The following is a 25,655-nucleotide window of genomic DNA, read 5'->3' as shown; positions in this document are numbered from 1 at the left end:
GACTGAAACCTAAACATTTTGTGCAAGTATTTTGCCCCTCTGCCTCTCCAGTGTTAACTATGGAGTTCTCATGGTAGCATTTTCTCATCATTATCCAGGTACTTTGCTCAGGGTTACATCTCTGTTCCCAGGACAGTCAAATCTTGGTTAAGTGTTGCCCATGTTTCTATGGATGATGCCCTGTGATCTAACCAGGGCCTGTGAACAGACAGTCTCCCAGCCCAAGTGGACGGGACTCTCCTCTGGGAAACATGGGACAATACTAAGCTGTTATTCTACTTCAGTAAATGGGTGAAGGAAAGACAGAGAGTCTTTGAAAGATGTTCTTCCCGTGGAGTGCAACAAATGAAGTGTTATAAATGGCTGGATACTTTTTGAATAATAACAATAACAGAAAGATGAAGAAAAGGAACTACAGTATATTGTAAGGTACTTTTTGATACAGGGCTTTTGAAAGTAATTTAAGAAAATTTACAAATTCCCTTCCTAAAATGTAAAGTCTTGAAAAGAAATAAGATTAGACCTGAGAAGTGTAGACTCAAAATCCCTCACTATGCTCAGGCTCATTAAGTTTTAGATAATATATTATATATTCTGGGACAAGTCCAAGTCCTGTTGTTAAGTAATACTTTTTTTAAAAAATGGATTAGGATATTTATGAGAGTGAAATACAGCTAGGACAAATAAATCATTCCTGTTTCAGCACATCTTTTGAAAAGGCTGGCAGCCATGTCACAGAGCTGTTAGGACAGGAAAGGAAAGATTTCAGTTTAGATGAATCTAATTTGAAGAAAGATGCTGGTTTGCTTTATACCCTCTATTAGTAAGTATTATCCCTTAAATACATGTTGCAAACAGTGTTATCAAAATTTGTTCTGTGAAGTCTTGGGATAAACAGACATAGGTCATTGCACTTTGCAGACATAGGTCATTGATTGAAAGCTTTACATAAAATTACCTACACTTTTTAACACAAACATGAGAATACATGGCAAGGACCAAGCGGGCCATGGGCAGAAGGAGGATATCCACTAGTCATGACAACATGTAAAATGTAAATAGGTTACTGTTCGCTAACACACTCAGCAAAACCACTTCATAGGTAAGAGGAAATATGTTTTATTGAATGTAATATATATAATATTTTGGATTTTCAGATTTTTCTATCCCGTATGAGCCTGTGCACAGCCTCAGATGGTCAGGCAAGGAGGCTTGCAGACTCTTTATCTTTCACATCACATCTGTTAAAAAGAACTTCCTTTTATTAACATCAGTCCATGGTCTGTTTTTTGTGAATTTAATTTAATTTTGTTTTATCTTGTTTTATCGTATTGAGTTATATTTGATTTCATTTTTGTACTTCTAGTTACCTGATGTTACCTGTCCTGTTATGGTTTGTAAAGATAAAATGTTAAGTTATTACCAAATTAAGACAGAGCCCGGCTCCTCTGATGATGCTTCTGAACCATTGACAGTATGTCCTGAACACAGAGTGATAATAGTGTATTCTTTATTGCCCCCTTTTGGAAGTTAATATAGGCTGCAGCTCATCTATCTATGTAAACTCACTTCTGAATAATGGAGGAAGGTCAGAATGGAAGTAATTGATTTAATTTGAGCACAGAAGAGGGAACTGATCTGTGAATAACATGCTCCGTTTATGGTTGTTAAAATGGTGCTGCACTGACCTGGATTCATTTGCTTCAAAGCACAAGCCCACAGTGGGCTTCATAGAGGAAATATAAGGTGTTCCTTTTTACATCATCTCAATATAATGATTTAAATCTATACTTAGACTGTAGATTATATTACACAATGGTGAAAAATAATCACACTCTGACAAGCTTTCCCACACCCATATTTTCTTTAATTAAAAACTTCATGATTTTTCTGTCTTTCAATACAATATGTACATCTCTTTCGTCATATGAATTGATAGAATAATTCAGTACATTACAACATATATACATACCAATGAGTACAATAAAAACCATCATCAGGCCAGAGGCTTGAAATGGTTCTCTGGTCATTTTCAAGTCTGTAACCTCAGGTTGAGGGACCTGAATACTGAAGTCTTCTGATGAAAGGTTGCTGCCCTGCACATCCAATGTGTTAGCACCCCCCTCAGTTAGAGCACTGTGTTGTCCAGTGTTTGCAGTGCATCTGCATTGAGTTAGAAAATGCCCTTGTGCATGAGACCAGGAAAAAAACAATTAGAGAGGATGAATAGACTGACTTTAAATATTTCAAAAGCATGGGGGGCAAGAGAGTCAGACAGTAGGATTTTTATTTCATATGGCTCTCTATCCAGTCTTTGAAGTTGCCTACATGTGTATAGACTGTGTAGAGGTCAGGATCACACTCCCCTTGGTCATAACCAAAGCTTACCAGTCCCAGGAGTCTCCACAGAGATGGCTTACGGTTGTTGCCGGTTTGGCTCTCAGAGAGAGCAGGGAGGACAAGTATTCCCCCAGTGTCAGAGGGACATATGTTAGAGGGTCCATAGTCAGGCTTTTGGCTTGCACAGAGCATGTTGTCTGTGACGCTGACTGGCACGCCGTTACGAGCATACTGCTGCTCACATGGGACTATATCGGCAAGGTGAACAAGCCCAACCCTTGCCTTCTCATCGCGACCTAAATTTGAATCAGGCAGCGGAGACCAGCCCATCACAAGTCCCTGTTCAGAGGTCACATCTTCTCCCTGGCTGTCTGAGAGGCAGAGGGGCAGGACCTTCTCCCCGATCCTTGCTTTGTCCAGTAACTTGACCACAGCCATATCAGAGTCAAGAATATGGGGGTCGTAGTTTGCATGAACAGCAATGGAGGCCACCTGAAGGAGAAAGAGGAGTTAATGTGTAAGTCTTGTTAAACAGGATCACGAGAAACAAATTTCTCCAATAGCTTACCCTCAGGTGCTGAAGACCTTTACTGTCCCTGTGGTCATCACGGTAGTGCTTCCCTACCACCACCTTGATCTTGGCTGCATCCAGGGGATACACCTTCCCCAGCTCTGTCACACAGTGGGCTGCAACAACCACACTCCTTTGGTTCACCAGAGCCCCGCTGCACACTAGCTGCCAGTCAGAAGCCTGATCATGGTTGCCAGTTCCTGCTCCATCGTTGCTCTTCAGGGACCCTGCCTGGCTGTCTGCCTTGGTCACCTTTGTCTGAGCTCCGTTGGTGGAGCGGCGATAGATGGCTGCCAGCCAAGGCCAGTGAGCCTCTGCTGGCCTCTCTGGGTCAAAGGTTGGATGCTTCCCACACACTGCCAAAGAGGAGGTGACAGGATGAGAGGACAGAGAGGGAGAGACAATAATCAAGAGGAGGGGAGGGAAAAAGAAGACAGGAAAAAATTAGACTTACATTGAGACTGTGTCAACACTTAGTGCTGTCTTTGAATCGTCCTTCCCTTCAGAGAGCTTTTATTTTAAACAGACACATCGGGTTGTAAAGATTGTTTGCCAAAATGCAAAGCAGTGGCAAAGATGGAGCAACATATAAAATACTCAAAAGCCACACAGTCTTGTGAAATGTGAGAGCCCCTAACTCATGAAAGAATCCTTAGTGCATTAGGCTTAGAGCCTGTTTCACTTACCAATGTTCAAACAATGCACAACAGGGGATTTAAACATCTTATTCCTGATGTCATCAACCAAGTTATAAATAATCAGACATAAGACATAGATTTTAGTCATACGTTTTTAGATTTCCGAGGTGCTTTTTCTACTTTGTTCCACAATATTGTGATCAGCACCCTAAAAAAATCAATCAATCTCCAGTGCCTGTTGACATTGTTACTGTACAGATATGTGCAGACCACTTTCATTAAAGTTGAACACAGCTCACAGAACCAGTACCTTTCCAGGTTTGTATTAAGGTAGGCTATTCATGAAGAGCAGTCAGTTCTGTGATTGCTACAAATAGTGATTAGTGTTAGCAAAGCTGTCAACTCGCTAGTTTTTGATCATAAGCAATGTAATCATAACAAATGCACGTGTACAGCTGTCCATATTAACAACAGTGGTATTGCACTCTGAAACGGGGGGCACCAAATAGCAACAAATACCAAATCTTCCTGTTGCTTTAATTACAGTGTGGAAGAAACTGTTTAATCAAAGATGCTGATCTTTTAAACTCTCATGTATCTATCACACTGCTCCGCAGTAAATGTCATGAGAGGACTACAGCTGGCAGGAATGTCAAAGAGATGGATGAAAAAGCTGGCAATGTACTGCTGAATGTCAGCAATTGGAGTATTAGATAAAAGTCTGTAAAGAGACCATGTCTAAATGATCACATAATAGCTTTGTTTCAGATATCACTGTTCATGTGTGGGTGCAAATCACTGTGTTAAAATGTGTGTCAGTATTTTTGTTCTGGTGGTTATTTCCTGTGGTCAGACAACTAATGGTCCTATACTGCCATCACCTGGTGAACAGGACACATGACGCCCGCTCCATTTCCCAGTCTTCAAGCAAGTGCGGCGAGAACTGCCAGAGTGTTGGTAGAACGTAGAGGCACACTCATACTCTATATGTGTGTAGAGGTGGTGGAAGCCCTGGGGCAGGTGGAAAAGCACTGGTGGGCCTTTGGTGGGGCTGTCAGACTGGAGTTGTCGGCCCAGCCCAGAGGAGTAGAGCTTGTGCACAGGTGTCTTTCTGAGGTGAGAAGAAGAGGCCAAGGGTGTGTAGACATACAGTAAAAGGATAAGTAAAAGCTTTTTGAACAGGGGTGCAGAAAAAATTTACTGTATGACATAAAAGTTACTATTATATAACAAAATACATTGGTAAACATACCTGAATGGTGCCTGTGGTGGCAGGACTCTGTGTTTAACCAGCTCTGATACTTTGGGCTCCCGACATGCTGCAAACACACACACACACACACACACACACACACACACACACACACACACACACACACACACACACACACACACACACACACACACACACACACACACACACACACACACACACACACACACACACACACAACTAACTTATTAAATCATCAGGAAAGTCCAGCCAGTGGACACTTTTCTTTTGGCAAAGAGCTCCAGATCCAGACCAAAATCCATTAAGAGCTAATTAACACTGACAGCTTTAGACTGATGGATTATTGCACTGCAAGAATCCTTTACCCACTAGCATTTAATCTTAGCATTTGTTTAGCATTTAGCATTTTACAGCACTTTACTTACTAGCCTTTATATCTACAAGCTAATGGCCTGATCCAAAGCAAAAAACCCATGCCCCTTACTCATTTTCTAATAAAACTACAGCACTACATGTTTGTAGTAAAACCCTTTAGATGGCATTTCTTATTAGAAGAAGATGAAATGTACACCTTCCACAAGCAACTAACTAACGTCAGCATCAGCAATTAAACTAATTAAACAGTGACTAAAGAGATGACAGTACCTCTGACACAGAGCGGCTGTTTGCCACCCCAGGTACCATCTGGCTGGCAAGTACGTCGGGTATCGCCACTGAGAGCATAGGAGTGGTTACAGAAGAACTCCACTGTTTCAGGCTCTACCCCAGGCACAAGACGATGGTAGCCATGGTAGAGGCGAGGGAGAGGCGGGCAGCCTTTCTCTGCAGGAGAGAGAACAAACAGTAGGTGAGGTTGAAGACCGAGCTGAAGGGGATGATATTCATTGTTATTTTTCTCTCTTACCGGCAAAGCTTTGGTTGGCTTCCTTCTCCTTTTCTTTTTCTTCCTGCTCCCTTTCCTTCTCCAGCTCCTCCTTTGTTTTTTCAGCAGGATCCTTCTCTGTCTTGTCCTCTTTAATTGTTGGTTTTTGCTTTGGTTTCCCACTTCCCTCACCTCCCGCTCTGTACATGGTGTACTGTGTATTGTTGACTCTAGTAGGAATGATTTTCCTCCCCGGCTCTGGAGAACCTATGCTATTATTTTCTTTCTTTGCATCCTTTGTATCATACATGACTGTGTCATTTTTTGTAATTTCCACTTTAAATATCTCCACTGTGTTTTCACCCTCAGCTATGACCGTCCTCAGCTTGGTATCATTAGGGCCAACTTTATCTGGATCTTTTTTTCCATTCACCTGCTCCTCTTTCCTTTCCTTCTCTTCTTGTCCTTTGTCTTTTATCACAACAATTTCCGTGATATCGGTTTTTCCAGTCTCTAACTTTGTTTCTGGGCTGCCTTCTGTTTTCTCGGGTGGCTTTGCTACCTCAGGTTCTTTCTTTTCAACCGTATTCAGGTTGTTGTCTGAGCCTTTACTATCCACTTTGTCTTTGCTGCCTCCAGTGGGGTTCTCTGACCCAGTATTTTCTCCCTCTGGCTCTCCTTCATTCCCACCCTCAGCCGCAGTTTTCTCTGGAATGGTACCAGTATATTTATCTTCTCTGTTGACTGCTGTTGTGTTCTCGTGCCCAGTGTTTATATCTTCCCCTCCAGCACTTTCTTTTTTTCCAGCTGTGTTCTCTTGACCTTTCTCTTTAGTTTTGCTGATATCTTTGTCACTGTATGTATGTGTTTCTGTCTCTTTTGCCTTGTCTTTGTCCTTTTCTGCTTCAGTGAGAGTATTATTCACTGTGGAAAGAAAACAAAAAGAAAGATCATTACTGAAGTGTCTGTTAGCAAGTGATTACAAATCCTTTTGTTCAAAGTTGTCTCGTCATGCTGAATGACTCTAGGCACTCACTCATCTCATCCATTATCCTTATAAAAATAAAGTAAAATTAACTGCATGTCCTTGTGCTCTTTTTGCACTGACTCATCCTTTTAATCTCTAATCCCCATTATTTAAGACACTTTGTCTGACCTTGGGTGCAAACAGGAGGAGTCCCACTCCAGGTGTTGTTAGGGAGACAGGTTCTCTGGGAGTTCCCACTGAGCTCAAAGGGCTGGTGGCAAAGGTACTGTAGAGCAATCAGGACATCATTGGGCCCATAAACCAAGAAGTGGTCACCATGTGTGGGCTTGGGTGGTAAAGTACATACTCTTTCCACTGGCACTGGAGAGAGGAAAGAAAATGAAGCTTTTAGAAGTTGCAAAGTTTTCCACAATCTGCACCATGGGGCAGTATACATGGCATTCAGAGACAAGCAAAGGACACACATATGACTTTCCCAGATCCTAAATTTTAATTATCTTACCACACTCTGGGGCAGGCGCACTCCATGTTCCATCACTCAGGCAGATGGCAGAACGAAATCCCCGCAGCTCAAAGCCAGGGTCACAACGGAAAGTGATGCGTGCCCCCGAGTGATGAAACAAACCCTCTGTGGATCCATGGGTGGGCACTGGAGGCCTGTGGCAACCCACCACTGAGTGGAAATACAGGCATGCATATTTTATTCATGAACACATGTTGTCTTATTTTCCTGTTTCATAACTGAAAGCTGGGGCATCAAAATGAAGATGTAAAAAGGGATTTAGGAAGTATCTCTCTAGCATTCATGTCTGAATGCGACATTAAAACAACATTAGTTTATTGCACCTTCCTGCTGAAAAAGACCACACAAATAGAGTCAGTGAGTTAATTGCCTTCTGGTGTTTACAGGTCAGACAGGTAGCCCACAAAACAAAATTTCAGCTCTCAGACTCATTACTCCTAATTTAAAAAATGTCCAGAGCTTTAAAAGCATAGCCTGTTACCTTAGAGGCCCATTACTGAATAATTTCACCCATCATGGTAAAGTGTGAACAGTTCACAGCAAGACTTTAACACATGGCTTGTAAATGAGGAAGAAATAGACGCAATAAAAGAGCTTTAATCAAACTGTTCAATTTTCCAGTGTTGTAAAAGGGGATTTTATGAAGTGGGGTAGTAGAGATTGGTAACAATGTGGTGGAATACTGTGCAAAATAAAACTATCTATGTCATAAATGGGGAAATTATTGTGTAATTCTTTTAGCATTTTATGATGTGCTGTTTCTCTGTGCTTACAGTATCTGGTTCTATCTTAAAGGCAAACTGCAAAATGTGCACACAAATGTTGTGGTTCAGGACTACACCACCCACAACTGAGTTCACAAAAATTCAATCACCCATGTTAACACTGACTTTATCATACCATTACAGCACTCACTGTGAGATGATCCCTCAGGAGTGTTTTTGTGGTGTTGACTTTAAGCTGGGTTAGATCCATGAAATGCACTGTCTGTGGTTTTATAGCTGCAAACCAAAGAACCCTCCCTATAATCTGGGCGTTTTTGCCTTACGGCATTTTCAACCTTCAGTCCCTTAGGGGATGGAGAATGCTGTTGGCCAACCAAAAGTGGAAAAGTAAACTGTAGTTGACCTCCTTTGAATATGTTTATAAAAAGTTAAAGCATCCTGAGGTGCTGTTTGCATTGTTGTATTGAGCTTTAATGACCCTTCTTCCATGTCAGAGTTTGTCTACAGACATAATGAAATGAGTCTGGGGTCATTAGGGTGGAATGCTAACATACCATAACTGGCGACACATACTGTAAGTAAATCATCATTCCTTTCATTTTTCATTAACGCCTTGGAAACTATGTTAAACACTGCACTCAAAAACAGATTAAACTGAAGAATACATTAAACTGTGCCAGAGAAAGAAAAGAAAAGTGGACAGAAATCATTTTACCATCTTGAGTTTATACGATAACGTGTCAAGATTCTCTCACACAGAATGAGTTTTAGCTCAGGCTTATGACAGGTTGTTTATTGGAGATGTAAAATACAGCTGATGTCAGGTTCATACTTAAAATTCTCCATCTGACTCCAGGGGATAAATGTAGACCACATTTCCTCTACAAAATGTCAGACATTAGGGCTATTCCAGCTCTCTTTCATTAAAATTAACAGCTGAGGAATCCTCATGAGAATACAGATGAATGCACACTGTGTGGAATGAAACTCTAGGTTTTTTTATAGGTGTCTCCTCCAATGGAAAAGCTGACTTGTGTTACAGAAGTAGAATTGTTCACAGTTAGTTTTATAGACTTAAATTAAGCCCTGAAAAAGACACCACTAAAAAAGTGAGTGGGGTTCAGGAAATCTGTTTCTGTGGGATCTTAAGGGCAGTGTATTGGGTGTAAAAACACAACTTAGGGTTCAGACATCCATAAATAAAAGACCTTGAAGGCTAACCACACCTAGATTGAGCACTACCCCACATGACGAAATGGAGCTCTGCCAGTGTGTTGGTGGAAAATAACCACACAGATTTAAGGTGGCATATCGTGAGTTTCTTCAGAAACCAGAATGTTTGTTGACATTACCAAACAATTTTTTTTCTTGTCTTCATTCTTGATTATCCATATACTTTGTTGGCGCATTTTCCCTTTTAATTTCTTTACCCATTTATTTGCCTGTCCCCAGCACAGTATGAGTTAATGCATTAGTTTGTTCAATGCTGCTTATTTTCATGCAAACATAGTTGTGACAGTAGGTTGTCATTTGGAATTGCAGTCCATCTGCTGAAACTTATTTTATAGTTGTAGAAAAGCTGACTGACCAAAACCATAGATGGAACTGCACGGATGGGGAAGGCAGCTGGCCTGAACCTAGTCCAAACCACAGACCTCTCCCATGTGACAGTGAATCACCGCCTGCCTCTGGGCAGCAACAACAACAAAAAAAGGTTTGCAGAAAGAAGTCATTTTTCAGGAAATTTTTACGTAACTAGGTGTGTCTGATTTCAGATGAATATTATTTATTATGAAATAATTCTGAGATATTGTAATTGTCAATGCAGTAAGGAACGTCTTTTGGACACGGCGAGAGATGGAAAATTCATGTCATGCCTACAGAATGCCATAAAGACTGCTTTATTTTTCCTGTGATTACAACCTACAGGCATTTTTTTCCCCGCACTTCCATCCCCCAAACAACATAAAATATCAGCATTTTTCAAGCATGCTCGTATTGTAGAAGCTTCAGTTCTGTTACAGACTCACCATTTTCACATCTCTTGCCTGTGTAGCCAGCCAGACAGGCACAGTGGTAAGTGTATGAACTGTCCAGGATACAAGTCCCATCATGCAGGCAAGGAGAGGAGCTGCAAGCTGTAAACACACAAGTTTGTGACATTAGGGTACAAGAAGAAATGTTGTATTTATTTGCAGAGTAATAACACAATCTGTATGCCAGAAGGCTACATCAAGGGATTCATATTCAAAGCCAGCACCATTTAAATGTCATTGTTACTTTCCATTTCTGAATGTGTGTATGGGCATTTCTACACAGAAAGCCTCTGTTGACTTTTACTAGATCTGGCTTAGCTGCTGGTAAATTACGTGTGTGTGTGTGTGTGTGTGTGTGTGTGTGTGTGTGTGTGTGTGTGTGTGTGTGTGTGTGTGTGTGTGTGTGTGTGTGTGTGTGTGTGTGTGTCTGCTTCTGAGTTTGAGACCTTGAGAATGAGGACATTTCTGGAACGTAAGGACATTTTGGTCGGTCCTCACTTTTTCAACGGGCTGTTAGCATGCTCAATACCCTGAGGAAGGCTTTTGCTTTTGCGTGTAGGTGTCAGTCATGCACTGTTAGAGGCTTTTTATTACACACTGGACTCTGGGTGCCATGGAAAATTCTTTTTTTTGTTTGCATTTGCATTTGCATTGGCCCATGACTCTAAAGAGTCCCTTTGTTCATTGAGTATGACTTACTTCAAATTACTTTTTATTTACTGTGTAAGGTCACTCTCTTATTGGGAACTTCTTTTGGACTAGGGCTTGGTTTTGATGATAAAATTACCCTTAGAGAGTGCATCACCAAAGGTCCTCAAAAGGAGTAAGTAATTTATTATTAGTAATAATTACATATAAATAGTAGTAGCAGCATTATTTTTGCTTTTGCTGATAAATGACACTGGTGTTTGACCTGCCTGAGCTCTCCTGGAAAGTGGCAAAGAATCCGTCAAAGTTCTTGTAGCCATCAGACACAAAGAGTATGTGCAGACTGTTGCCAGAGCTCTGGACTGGGGCAGGTCTGCTGCTCCCGCAGAATCGACCAATAACACGTGAGTTTATGCTGTCGCCATCTCGGACCTCCACATAGTCATAGCGGCAAGACTGGTGAAACTCCAGACTCAGCATCATGAACCTGTTAATACGAGGATGAGTATAAAAGAATAGGTCAAATCAACAAAATACAAGTTTGACAAATAATCTAACGAACTAGAATATCCATCAGTGGCTTTTATTTTTACTGTCATTCATACACCTTTATACACTTTATGGATACGATGGAGCAATTTGACTGCATTTAGTAGTTTCTGTTGTGGTCCTGCTATAGTAATGTTTTCCTGGATTATGAGTGCACCTGTGTTCCCTGGCAGTGCCACCAGCTGGCATCACAGTACTGATGCTTTAAAATGCTTTAAAACAGCTGCTGAAGGCGATTTGCCCCACTATTACTTGCTCTTAATGGTGGGTGAAATTTGTCTCATTTTAACCGGGCACCACGGCAGTTAAAGATTTAGATTTATGTTGCTTTATTTTGTGTTTGTGTAACAAAGATTAGTGGCAGTTAAACTGTGTGCAGCAGTAAAGATTCAAGGAAAAAAGGTAACCTGAGATCATGACTAAGGCAGGTATAAGCAAGTAGGATCAAGTTATTACTTTATGCTCCAATTGCACTGATATTAAACGAGTTAGAAGGAAATAAAGAATACTTATTGACGCTTGGCAGCAACAATAAAACAGTTGGCATGGCAACACACCTTAAACAAACAGATGCCAATCTTTGGCTTTGTGGCTTTGGCAGGTTTTAGGGACATCTTAAGAATTATAACACCACTATATCTGATATATAATGTATTGTTTACACTCGTGTGCCTATTTAACAGTTTTAAGTGCACATACAAATGCCATAACATTCATGTAACTGGCTATAATTACTGCTGATAAACAGTATTACCTATCCCAGTCTAAATAATCATCTTGTTATTTCAGACCAGAAGTTGTTAAATGTCTATAAAATATATCCATGAATGCTGAATAAACATGTCGATTGCACAACATTATTTCCAAAACAAGTAGTAGGACTGGTGATTACGGGTATGAAATTTCTAGGTAATGGTTTCACATTTCCAAAACATTCTTAGTGTGCTTTAATAAAGTCAGGACATTCAGAAGGAGTAGCTTCAGGGCCTGTTTAAATGTGAATTTAAGTGAGTATAATAACTGTTTGGAGAAATCTACATACACTTTGAATTCAAGAGTTGTTTGGGTTCAGTTGCAGTCAGAGTGCGACATTGAGAAGACTGCCAGCTGGATAAGGAAAAACACAAAGGAGTCTCCTTTCCCATTCCTGGTGATCAGATGTAATCTCCTTGGCCTTACATTGGAACGGACATGAAGGACTGGTGAACTTTATACAAGACACTGGCAGGCTCCCAAATGCTTTAATTTTACCCTTTATCACAATCCCTTGGGTCATGGAAGCTTAGACTAATGAGATATACAAAAATATTAGCCTGCAGCAGCTCCCAACAATTAATGCCGGTTGTAATCCGGTAAATATGTTGCTTGTGATGTGACTGTATTGCAGTTAAAGAGAGAAATACAGTAAAACCCTGCCAGTAATTCCCCAGTCATTTAGGCACAGACATATAACTTTCCATTAGTCTATATCTGAGCACAGCAGCTCTTTGTCATTTAGGGTTTTTGGGGATTTGTGTCAGAAAGGACATACAAATATAACTAACTAAATATTAGTAAATGTCTATGTTGATGTATGTCATCACAGATTTGATACAACCTGGCAGTCTGCACATCTCACAGTTCACCATAGTTCAGTTTAATTCAAAGCTTTTATACATTGCAGAAAAAATACTTGGAATCATTAAATGTCTTTTATGCACACAATAAACCATTACTGTATGCACTGCATGCTGAGCTTGTATCTAACTGTATGGAGCTTTTGTTCTGCTAAAACCCTGCACAAATGCACGCCTGTAAAGTGCTGTGTGCGTAATGGAGAAAACGACAGAAATAGAAAGTTATCACAGGACTGAAAAGTAATAACCTCCCTGAAAAAAAAGGGGATGTTGTGGTTTCCAAACTTTGCTGTAGACGTGCCATCCGTCCATACATCTTGCAGAAATATCTGAACTGAGTGGAAATTTGACTTAAGCAGGCCAGCCATTAATAACTATTACAGATGGGCAATGAAGATCTCAAAAACTACACTTTAATGCCAGATAAAACTGTGTTGATTTTAACTCTATTGACACAAAGGTTTGCAACATTCTTCAGTTTCTAACAGACATATATTCTTTTGTAAGTCTATACAACCTAATGGAGTTCTGCATGGTTTTAAAATGATCCTTTAGTTGAAAGTAGTTCCAGTGAAAAATATTCTGAATAACTAGGGCACTGTCTCTGAAAATACACATGGCGTGATCGACTCTAGGGATGGTAATGTCTGTTTGGCACCTTTGGTCCAAACTGAAATACCTCATCAATTACTTTCCATGGAATTTTGAACAGACGCTTGTGGTCCAGTGTCTAATTCATTGGTTTATCACAAAATACCCAATATCTAATGACATTCCCATCAGCCTTAGCTGCACTTGGTGCTTAGTGCTAATGCTAACATGCTAACATTAGCACTAAGCACAAAGTATACATTATCTCACAGAGCAATTGGCATGGTTGTAGACTCTTAATCTTGTTTAAAATGGCAGCAGATGCAGTAGAAACACAATATAACCTGTGGTTTTACCAATTATGCTTTGTGATAGACAAATTAAACTACAGGTCTTACCTGAGGTCTATGGTAAAGGGGCGGTCCACCTGTATGGTCCACTCACACCGAGCATTGTTGGGGTAACTCTCCAGCACCAAATGGCCCTGCCGCTTACGGATCACTCCTCCACACTCTGAAAAACATATGGGAATGAAATCAATTTTGGAAAGCAGAAACTGCGGTGCTATTTAAATTCCAACAGCTGCTAATTACAGCATAATTATTATTTTGAGGGTCTACATTCAGCTGCTTTGGTTATAATTCAAACCAGAAGCAATTACATTTGCGTTTCCAAACCCACTGTCAAACATGTTGTGCTCAACAACATAAAGAAGCATAAATATGCGGAAGGCTAACAAAGGCATTCCGCAACCAATCCAGGTTCTGCTTTTAATTAAATGTATGCTTGTTGTGCCCCTTGGGAGAGTATTTAAATATTGAGAACGCTCCAGTCAGTGTCCAAATGTTACATATTAAATTTTTTATGGGATTCCCGAATGTTGACTCTGACTTGTCATTCAGCTCCTCATGGAAAATCTTCTGGGCATATGGCGTCCTTCCAAGTTGGAATAGTTGTCCCAGATGAAGAAAATCAGCAGGAAAGGAAAAAAACATGCAGTATACTGTATTCATTTCACTTATAATTACACGTATACATTTACAGTATGTAGTAAAGCCATGTAGAATCTGCTAATTGGGAGTATGAAGGCACTTACTCATGCAGTCTCCACCAGACCAGCCAGGCCGACACTCAGCGCAGTATTTGCCATTAATGAAGAAGTCATCCCTGGGGCCCCATGTCCCATTGTTGCAGCGCTTACAGTTCTCAAATATACTGCAACCTGAAAGAAAAAAAGCCAGAAGCATACATGCAGTAAAACAGTATACAAACAATACACACAATTGACAGTGTGTCTTTCAAAAGTGCGGTTATTGTTTGTCCGAACTGGGAATCAAAAAAGCATGAGCCATGTCACCCAGCTTCATCAGACCCTTGCCATGTTTCCTTTTTAATCAACTGCTAAACTCATTAAGCCCATCTTTCACTACAACAGAATGTACAAACATACTGTATTGCTGCTTCCTGAAATATAAATGAAGAAAATGGGTTCCTGGGAGGATACATGGATGGATTTTCACTTAAGAGACTGCTCTGTCCAATTGGGGGGGGTAGTTTGGAAAACATCTGAACAGGTATGAATCTTTGCAACAAAATGTGCTGGAGTACACATGATTATGTAGGATTGTACACATCAGGGCTTGGAACATTTTTGTTCCTCTTTTAACAGTAAATGTAATGTACAGGTATCCTTTGAATTTTGAACATCTGTTTCTTCCCCATAAAAGGAAAACATGGGTACATTCAAGCTGTGAAGAAAACATGACATACTTCTTTAGGTGGATGGCATGTAGGAAAATAACCCGAAGAAAGCAAGAGTTTGGAGGCCTGAGCTACAGCACATGTGTGCAGACATCCCCAAGTGATTACATTCTCACGTATATACGCGCCTGTATTTCTCACTAACAGTGAGGTGCTTATATCTGAGTATAAATATAGACAGGTTAACGCCCATTTAATTTAATTTGTAACATTTAATATGTAACATTTGGACACTGACAGTAGCTTTTGGCCTGGAAACAAATTAGATCAGACACAAATTATTTTTAGGCTTTCTGTCATACTGTTTGTAATGCTACAATGTAAACAGCTGTGCAGCTGTGCAGTTGATAGACTGATATTGAAGAAAGACCAATTTCAAGGATGGAGATTCATGGGCCTAGAATCAACAGATTACAACATATGTTATAAAGAGAATGCTAAGTTCTGCCAACCTTTTTTTTTTTCTGTGCAAGATAGTAAAGTTTGAAGCACTCATTTAAATACAGTTTGAATAGTTGCAGAGGTTCTACCCGGATGGATGATGCAGGGGTCACACTCGTTGATGGCGTTGCGACAGCATGGCACTGCATAGCCCACTGGAGTCCCCTGCAGGGGGCATTTACAGCGGATCACATCATACTCACAGCAGCCTCTGCACATAACGTTCCACTCTGGGCCCGGGCAGTGGTTGTACAAATACCTGTAATCTAAACAAGACAATACATCAGGGTCAGCAATTCAGCAGAAAAACACTCATACAAGCAAGCAGGAAACATTTGTTTATGTAACCATTGTTTCATACGTGTACAGAAATAAAGGGGAAGATGAGTCAAACATAGAGAAAATATGACAAATGTAATGACTGGCCTTGTGGGAAAATGAAAGCAAACGCGGGTTATGGTCAGCAGAACCCTGAGAAGCAGTGGAAGGATTCTGGTGAGTGCAGTGTTTATCTGAGCTGCTGCTCTGCACTGGCTCTCTGGTTATTTCCACTGCCATATGGTTGCAAGTTCTTTTTAAAGGGGACCGCAAGTCTCTCAGTAGTTTACCTCCTCTGTATATTACATCAGACAACATGCCACAAGGGGAAAGTCATGGTAAAAAACAGAATCAAATCATTAATCAGAAAGTGATTTATGAAGCACAGTGTAAACACGTACTTTCTTTCTAAAGTTTTTACTCAATAAATGCAATGTTTAATTGGATTGGAAGCAGTGATTCAAGGACCTTTGAGCACGAGTGGTTATGATTATGTAACGGTGGATTTAAAAGCTGAAACAGACAAGTGGAAATTCTCTTGTGGCAGATGTGGACGGAGAACTAACAGAAGCTGCACTTTAAACTTGGCACAATGTCAGTGCAGCATTTTGTAGGTACCCTCCTCCTAGCCCTGTGATCATAATGTCTCTGCCCTCAACCCCACCATTTAGTCTTCCTGAAACTTTCCCACCTAAAAACAGACACACATACTGGTTCGATTTGTAAAGCCATAGTTGCACACAATTTGTTGTTTATATGAGATTTGTGAGACAAAGAATCTATGACACAGACACAGAAATATACTGGCACACAAAAGTGGTTGTTTGCAGACGGTCAACAAGAGAGGAGAAGCGCATATGTCTTGGAATGCTGTGAGTCGTCCCTGCTGCCCTTCCACATTAATGATATCATAAATTGTATTTCAGTCCAGCTACAGTCTGGCCTTCTCCTCAGTTATTTCTCCAAGAAGACACGGTGAGGTATGACATACACACTGATATTAATCAAACAGAAAGTAGGTTGTGCAATGCCACTAGGTCAACTTTAGTGCGGAATTTGAGGACAGAGTCTGTGCTTCATAAAGCTGCTGTGTAGGCTGTTTTATGATTCCTGTTTGTTCTTACAAAAAAATATTGTTTTGATAGCATGACCTCAGCTAGATTTGTGTATTAACCTGAAAAGCATTTTCAGCAAGCCAGTAACAACATGTGATAGATCTCATGACTGTGATTTAATGTCACTCAAATGTTATTGGACCATGGCACCCGTCCACGCCAGTCCCTTACACAATGGCCATGCTGTCACAGTAGTGATTTCATGTGGTAAAAAGCAATGTAAACGTACAACCCCTAAGCTTTATTTTTTAATCAAAGCTAACATTCTTGCATTGTCTTCTTTGTTTAGCTTGGTCTGCCTCCCTGAGAAAAAAACAGAGAAGCTCATAGTTTCGGATCAGTTTGTCATTTCTTTGGACTTCTTTTGACCAAGTGTGAGAACCACAAACATCCATGGCATGGGCATGGCTCATGTGTTTAGAGAGATGTCTGTTGAGACAAGAAGAAGACACTGTACAAAGAGTGAGATTATGCACTGTACTGTGAGTCAAGTACAAATATGCACTATGACAATGGCACAGCAAGTAAAAACCTGTTCTGACACAGTCTACTGTAATTATCAATGATATATTTTGGCTGAATTAATTCAAAATACATTTAAAAAGTCTAGCCCGTTGTTTTAAAAGAGTACTCCACTATAACATTGTCAGACTTGTGATGGACATTTTTCTTCCGCATAAAAAGTTCAGTCGGTGATTTTGGTGTGTTATGCCAATAGCGCCTAATGTAGCATCGAGCTGCTAGCCCCAAGCAGAGATGATGAGCGGGCTACGGAGGTGTGGTAAGCTCATTTCTTTCTAGCTCCCCAACCCCAGATGTGTTTCATTTTCAACCATGTAGTCCACCAGGGCTGACTCAAGTGACATCATCTTGAGGCAATTTAACAGATTTCACACAGCTCTTTCTGAAAACACAAACTGCTTTGAACCACTTTTTTGGGTTGGCAGAGTTCCCCCTTCAATCTGGCACTTCACCAACCCCTCCAAAAAAAACAAAAAAAAAACACTACATGATAAATTGAAGTACTGAAGCTGCTAATTGCTTGATTACAGTAGCCTGACTTTGGCACACCTGGTGTCCATCCAAACTGCTTTCATTCACATAGATAAAATGCAGTTAGAAGCAACTGCATTTCAAACAACTATGACTGTTGTTATGATTGCAATATGACCGACATTACATAAGGCTGGATATTGTTAAACAAGACAGAATGGACTGAAGCCACTGTTACTGGCCTGTTTGACTATTTAGTCTATAAAGTGCTACCATTAGCTGCCTCACAATGAATCACAGCGCTGGATGAAAACAGCGTTGAAAGGTATGATGCCTGACACATGGGGATTGAGAGGTGCTGACACCATCTCCTCACCTTATGGGACAGCTTTTCTGCTTCCTAAGGTTCGTAAAGGATGCTGGCCAGAGAGACTGTGAACCCTGATTTATAGGACATAAACATGAAAGGGTCAAAAAACTTTATTGGCTGGTCTGGTAATGTCATTACATGGCTCACTGCTGTGTGTCTTGTCCAGATAGTGAAATGACATCCTGTGGTTGTAACTGCCCTAGGTACACTTACAGGGGGGGACCCTGATTTAGTGTAGAATTGAATAGATGTTTATTTGTTTAAGTAGGAAATTCATCTTCTATCTCTGTCAGTAACATGAAAGAGCATGCATGCATGATGGGATTAGTTTGCACATTCCTACAAGCTGTTTTCTTAATGCTCCTCCTTGAGCCAAATAAACACAGGCAACAGTGTTTTCAGTGTTTATTCGCTATGAACGGATTCAGTTTGCTGACCTCCAGCTCTGTTGATAAGACTGTTATGTTTTCCTCTGAAGCGTGACTGCAAGGTTTCTCCCCCAGTGCTGGACGCATGCTGGAATGCATTTTTATTTTTCTGGACGGCTATCCCCTCTCCTTAATAAGTGTTTACTGATTTACAACACTGAAGATCATTTTTACATAACTGTGCTTTGGCTTGCGCCCCGGCGATTCACAATTATTCATTTCACCGATAAAGCTTACTGCCTTGTAAAAACACATCCGCAGGCTTCCAGTTCAACACCTGCAGGTAACTACAGACTGGACAGTAACAATTTTATATAGAGTTTTACAGCAGGAAGGAATGAACAGGTGTGGAGGTGCATGTGCACAGGAGAAAAGCCTATAAGCAAACTGGCATTTGTCAAACTACATGCATGACTTTGTCCCTCAGTGTTTGACGCAATGCTGTATTTAAGTGCTTTTGCATACAGCAACTGAGAAAAAATATTTGAATGTGTGACAAAATTGGCATCAACATGCAAATTTCACTACAGTTATCATCATGTTCTGTTCCCTAGACTTGTAATTTTACCCAATATGTGGTTGTGCTGTGTGCCTCTGGCTAAGGTGTATTTAATCACAGACTAGTAGTGTTGACAGTTGAGAGGTACCATAAGTAGGAGGAAATTCATTTGATAATAAAGTTTTTTTCCTTGTTGTGTCTCTCTTTTTAGCCCTCGATTTCGTCCAACCTGTCTGATATTCATTTATTTTGGTATATGTAATAGTGTACACATACTTTCAAGATACACACATAACTAGTTCTGTAGACATGTGTGTGAGAAGATGCTGGCAACAAGCCATAGAAACACAATTTAAGAGATATTTGTGTGGGTTGTTTGGCTTCTCTGGACTGTAAGCAGTATCTGCTTTTTTTCCATTCCAGATGTTAAAAATAAATGTACTCCTCAACATGCATGTAAAGAAGCCATAGAAATGAAAATAGCAGTGATACAGGCATCATAACAGACGCTCTGTCGCCATGGTGGAGACCTCCATGTGTCATAAAGCACTCCCACCCAATCAGAAGCTCTGCAGGTCCAGGCTGTTAGCCGGCATGGCTCAGCTGCACACGTTTGATGTGGATCCAGAGACTGACATCATTATAACGGGGACAGAGACGTGGTCGTGGAAATTCACGTAAGTCCTGTGACTCTGCATCTGACCTCGCTGCCTTGTTGGCCCACTAACCTGAGCCATAGCCAACCCTGACTTCTGCCAAGAACAAAGTATAACATTTTCACGATATTGCGACAGTTTTTAATATTTTTTTTTCTTACTTTAAAAATATATTCTATGCAAATATAAAGCTCACAGACACACACAACCCTTCTATAAGCCCTGGAAAACCTGTGCTCTGCATTCACAATGTGCTGCAGGTGCTGAATTTGACCTTACAAGTGACTCGCCTGCATCAGCTCCAGAACTGTGCCATCATTTTTTTTCTGTACTCAGCTAGGAGTAAAACCCAAAGTCAGACTTTTTATTTGATTTTGCATCAGCATCCACTTTTGCCCCAGTTCACATCACATTTACAGCCAAGCACTGCCTCCAGACACTCAGATAACTTATAATTAAGTTCTAATTTGATATCCAAATGTTCTCAGAAAAGCAGCCATGCTCAGAAACTCAGAAACTGTATCTTATCAGCTTTAGTCTTGTCTTGCTACACGCTGCTATCATATCTGAGCTATTTTTAAATACAAACAATGCTAAAGAGCACAATGCAGAGAAGGCTTGAGCAGAGCCCAGCGCGAACTTTAAGATGAGTTCAACATGCTTGTCAAACACAACACAATGTGGCGTGAGTTAGATAAGAAGACTTACACAAGGGGGCCCCAGTATCAGACCAGGTAGAGAGTAAACCCTGTGTACTAGGGGCTGAGTCCAAGTGCCAGGTTCAATTCCGACCCGTGGCCCTTTGCTGCATGTCATCCTCTCTCTCTACCCCCAGTTTCCTGTCTATCTTCAGCTGTCACTTTCCAAAAAAGAAAAAACCCTAAATAATAATTATTAAAAAACAGATGTCTATATGATAAATATGAAGCTACCAAGGCATCAGCAGTTGATAGGCTTAGCACAAAGACTGGAAACAATTAGCAAACAGCACTATTTCTTGGTCTGGACACAGTCACTTAATTGTCACCTTGGGATAGAACCAGGCTAGCTGTTGCCCACTGTTTCCAGACTTTCTGCTAAGCTAAGGTAACTGGCATGTCATATTTACCAGACGGACATGGTGATTTGGTTCACCCAAATTCTAAAACGCGTATTTGTTCACTTACTCCTAATGGCTTCCAGCAATGCAGGCAGTGTGAGTTTTATTTGACAATGCTGCTTTGCATCAAGATCAACAACACCACATCATTAAGTCATACTTGCTCCTTGCCATAATTACGTGAGAACTCAGAAAAGTTCCCTGTAAACTGAATGACACTTTACAATATAATCCACTACTGAATAAATAGTTTCCTCTTGACAAAATTAGACTTATTTCATGCTGATGTATCATGGAAAAATAGTTGCTTTAACAGCAGCTGTGAGTGCACTTGCTATGCATGTATGTGCGAGTGTATAATTCCTTTTGCCTACTGCCCACTGCAGCTGTCTGGTATTTTGAGGTTGGAGTGTTTTGCTGTCATGAAACAGGGAAACTCCCAGGGGAGCTCTGTGGGCACTGCGTATCTTAACGTAGTCCGATCCTGTGCGCTGATCCCTGTGGTCATCCTGCAGATTGCTTTAAATAAACTTCCCTCCGCTAGGAAACCACAAACCCAATGAAATGCCCTATCACTCTATTATCCACTTTGGTGAAATGGTATGTATGCACGCCAATACGTAGGTCAAACAGGAGTCTGATATGTGCACATTTGTTTTTCAGCATTTAGCTGCTACACTTGGAATATACTCTTGAGTCTGATATGACACACTATTTTTCTAAATGTTCGATCAGAGGCCAGGATTTTTATGCTTGTCTTTGCCAAGATTTCCCTTTCTCCAATGTTTATCTTTACATATGCTAGCCTCAGTCTTTGTTTCCTACAGCACACTATTCAGTAGCCCTGACAATTTCCCTGTAGACTTAAGCTAAACACACTGTAAGGAGTGTGTGTTAGAAGAACAGGACATCTCAGGACTCAGCTGGGTGGAGGATCCTGAACATGAATCCTTATATAGATCAAAATGCCTCAGCCTCAGGAACACCAAAACAAGCACAAATGGACATAAATACAGGCACACACACACACACACACACACACACACACACACACACTCACACGTAAGTAGACCAAGAAGTCAGGCTTCATATGTAAACATGTCTGCTCTGCTTTAAAAAAAAAAAATTTTTAGGTTGCTCAAGAGAAAACCTCTATCACTAGCTGATAATGCACGATTATGAAACAAGCCATGCTTAGAATGAGTGACACAGCTGACAGCAACATATGTAGGTAAGCTTGCCAGAGGGGAACTCTCTTAACACACACAGCTGCGCTCTGCCCAGTCCTCTGCCGCATTCACCAACATTTAAAATGAAAGGTATTATTTTACTGCGTGGTAACCGTGCGAACAGGAATGAGACAGAGGGCAGAGGTTTGGTTAGGAGTCTTGGATACAGTGTATGGTATACACATTACCACAGCCAGCGTGATTGACTCAAACGTGACTCATGTCTTCCTGCAGCAGTTCAAGCGGTCACCCAGGGTAAACAGGCAGAGACAATCTCAATCTCAGGGAGAGTTCACACACAACACACTTTTAGCGATTAAAGAGAAGCTCTTGCACAAAAGGGAACGGGTGCCAAGATTCAACAGCCGTATTAGGACTCCAACTGCCTCACTTTACCTTAGGAATGTGTGGCCACATCCAACTGTTGCTTCTTTTTATTTAAGAGCAGAAAAACAATCTCACTTTCATTTCACACAAAGAACAACTAAAAATGGGTAGAAAGGAGTGTGAAGATCACAGAGCCCTTTTTTAATGGGACAATAAACAAACCCACACAGGACAATCCCTCACTCTGTATTTCAAAACAAGAGTTGTAAAGACAAAGGTTGCACCAACTTGTCAGTGCTGTTTGTCTTTGCCCCCCCCCCGTAAAAGGCTGGATTTTACATCACTGTCTCTCTGTGGGTCTTCTTTAACAAGCCTCGCAGAGTGCTGCTGTGCTCTTAAAGGATAGAAGAAAAGATGGGATGGAGAGAGTGCTGATGCCGGCTTTTTGAGAACAAAGAACATAAACCAAGAGGCTGTGCCAAACACAGAGACAGGGAGAAGAGCAGTGAAGATAAAGTCTTTGCCAGTCTCTTACCGTAGGGCCAGGCTGTCCCCTGGGGTAAGGAAACAAGGATGAAGAGGGAGAAGAAGAGGAACCAGCCCTCCTTCCCAGATATAAAGGTGCTAGTCCAGCGGATTGTGTGGGTGCCCCCATGGGTTTGCCCCAGCTGCAGTCTCCGTCCGGCAGACAGCATGCTGCAGTCTGGAACTCTGTTTACTTTCTGAACCCAGCTGACATCACCTTCTCTCGGCCCTTCAGTCTTTCCCTCCCCCTCCCTCCATTTCTCCCTGTCTCTCTCTCTTTCTCTCTCTCTCTCTCACTCACTTTCTTTCTCTCTCAGTTTCTCTCTCTCTCACTTCTCTTTGGGTTCAGGTTACAGCCCAGCCTCGCAAGGAGTTCCACTTGCAGTGGTCTCCAAAAAACTCCCCTTGCTCCGCTCAGAGGACTACGTCACTGCTCATGAATGAACGCAGGCTCACGCGTTTTTCTCCAGAACTCATTATGGTGCCACACACACAAAAACAATGACACAAACATAATGAGGGGAAGCGCATCACAGCTAGATTTTGTTGTACACTATTTCCCAAGACTAATTGATGTGGTGACTCTTTGGTCCACTGTTAATCAAGTTCACACCATGTTAGGCTTTAAAGCAGAAGCTGTGTGTGGTCTCAGAAACCATAGCATTCAGTCATAATTAAGATTAAAGGAAAAGTTTAATATTTTGGCAAAATATGCTTATTTGATTTCTTGCAGAGAGTTAGATAAGAAGAATGGTACCACTCTCATGTCTGTGCACTAAATATGAAGCTAGAGCCAGGAGACTGTTGGCTTAATTTAGCATAAAGACAGGAAACTAGCTGGGCTCTGTCCAAAGGTAAAAGAATTCACCCACCAGCACCTTTGAAGGTCAGTTATGAACATGTTATATCTTTTTTGTTTAATCCATACAAAAAAACACAACAATAACAATTTCATATTTTACAGAGTGTTATGTGCCAAACTATGCTGGGACTATGGATTTTGTTATCTTGGGATAGGGATTTTGTTATCTTGGGATAGGGATTTTGTTATCTTGGGATAGAGCCAGGCTAGCTGTATTCCCATTTTCAGTCTGTATGCTAAGCTAAGCTAACCGGTTCTGGCTCCAGCTACATATTTACAGACATGAAAGTGTTCTCACCTTACTCTTAACACCTAAATGAATAAGTGTATTTCCCAAAATCTCGTAAAAAGATTCCTGATAAGTAATTTCTAATAATTACTTTTATCAGTCAATACTATGCACTAATACTGTATATAATGGCATATGATAGGTAGGTACTGTACCTATACATATAAATAGTATGAAATTAGATAATTACAATTTTTTATAACACTGAAAACATGGTTAATGTTGAGGGAGGGAATGAATTTAAAGAGTTTCCCTCGATTTCAAGCCTAACAAGAGAGAGGAAGCCAGTGAAAACCCTTTTTTTTTTTTTTTTTTTACAAGGGTTGTTTTTTATGATGTTCTGGGTGTGTTTTATTTCAGCTGGAATTAATTCATTTGTTGTTCTTTGCTCACTGGGTTCTCCGAGCTGTATGCGAGAGCTAACAGGGAATACAGATCAAACGACTCAGAGCAGGAGAATCAAACGTCCTGAGTGGTTTCCTAAAACAGCAGGATATAGACCATAGAAGGAACACATAAGCAGTGTTCCAGTCTGTGTATGTATTTGGTATGGAAACTGAAAAACAGACTGAAATCAAGAGTTTATGAAAATAGATGAAGATACACAGGGAGAGAGCAGGAAAAAGGGGGAAATCAAGGAAGAGAGGAGGGAAAGGAAATACTGTCTGCCTTGCTGCGCTTTCGATCCACCTTTCACCACCTCTCTGCTGTTTGTCCAGATGCCTAATGGTTTATTATATGAAACCCAAAGCTTTTAGGTTAATGTGGACACTGGTTTAGTATTTTCACAGAGACCACAGCTGCTGTCTGCTCTGTCAAAAGAAAACAGTCAAACCATATGCATTTTTGTATTGTGTATTATTGTATGTATATTTGTTTTACATACATAGAAAAAGTGTACAACTTTAGATGTATTGTAAAAAATAATAATACGATTCAACAATGCACTGATGTGTAGTTCTATAACGTTGTTATTAATATCTGTTTTGCCCACTTGACTACACTCACAGCATTTTGGTTACCTCGACAGACTAACAGAGCCCTGCTGACACCGTCATTCATCATTACTGTAGTAGAGACTTTCTCCTGAAGGGAAACATTTTCTCATGACCCCCAGATCATGCTCATCCTGGGCTACATTATATATGCTTCTCAGTTGGCACCACTGTAACTACGGTTGGTCAGAGAGAATGGGCCCCCTGCCCACGGAGCACAGTAAAATCTCATTACCAAGTACATGAAGGAAGTGGTGGAGTAGGAGCGCAACAAATTACCTGTGAGCGATTACACTTAATGACATCCACTTTTGACAACACATTTGTTACAGAATGTTTTTCAGAGGCTATTTGTAAAAATAAAGTTGCAAATTGCTGTCTGATCCGTTCATTATTAATAGCTTTAACTTTTTGCGTTGTGTTTGAG

The 25,655-nt window shown here is 40.8% G+C and overlaps 1 protein-coding gene across 1 annotated transcript; it reads right to left on the bottom strand.

The window, feature by feature from the left end:
• Nucleotides 1-1,845: 1,845 nt before the first annotated feature.
• Nucleotides 1,846-23,353, bottom strand: pamr1b (peptidase domain containing associated with muscle regeneration 1b). The gene is made up of 14 exons (XM_051383542.1): nt 23,093-23,353; nt 15,613-15,789; nt 14,418-14,543; nt 13,720-13,834; nt 10,835-11,052; nt 9,912-10,019; nt 7,136-7,306; nt 6,802-6,993; nt 5,688-6,569; nt 5,429-5,605; nt 4,802-4,868; nt 4,431-4,660; nt 2,909-3,267; nt 1,846-2,832 (listed from the first exon to the last, which is right to left on the bottom strand). Exons 1-14 carry the CDS (start codon nt 23,250-23,252, stop codon nt 2,287-2,289), a joined length of 3,528 nt encoding a protein of 1,175 aa, XP_051239502.1. The 5' UTR covers nt 23,253-23,353; the 3' UTR covers nt 1,846-2,286.
• Nucleotides 23,354-25,655: the final 2,302 nt, after the last annotated feature.

The sequence above is a fragment of the Dicentrarchus labrax genome, unplaced genomic scaffold (assembly GCF_905237075.1).
Source record: "Dicentrarchus labrax unplaced genomic scaffold, dlabrax2021, whole genome shotgun sequence".
NCBI classification, from domain to species: Eukaryota; Metazoa; Chordata; class Actinopteri; family Moronidae; genus Dicentrarchus; species Dicentrarchus labrax.
This window is presented reverse-complemented; position numbering and strand designations above follow the sequence as displayed.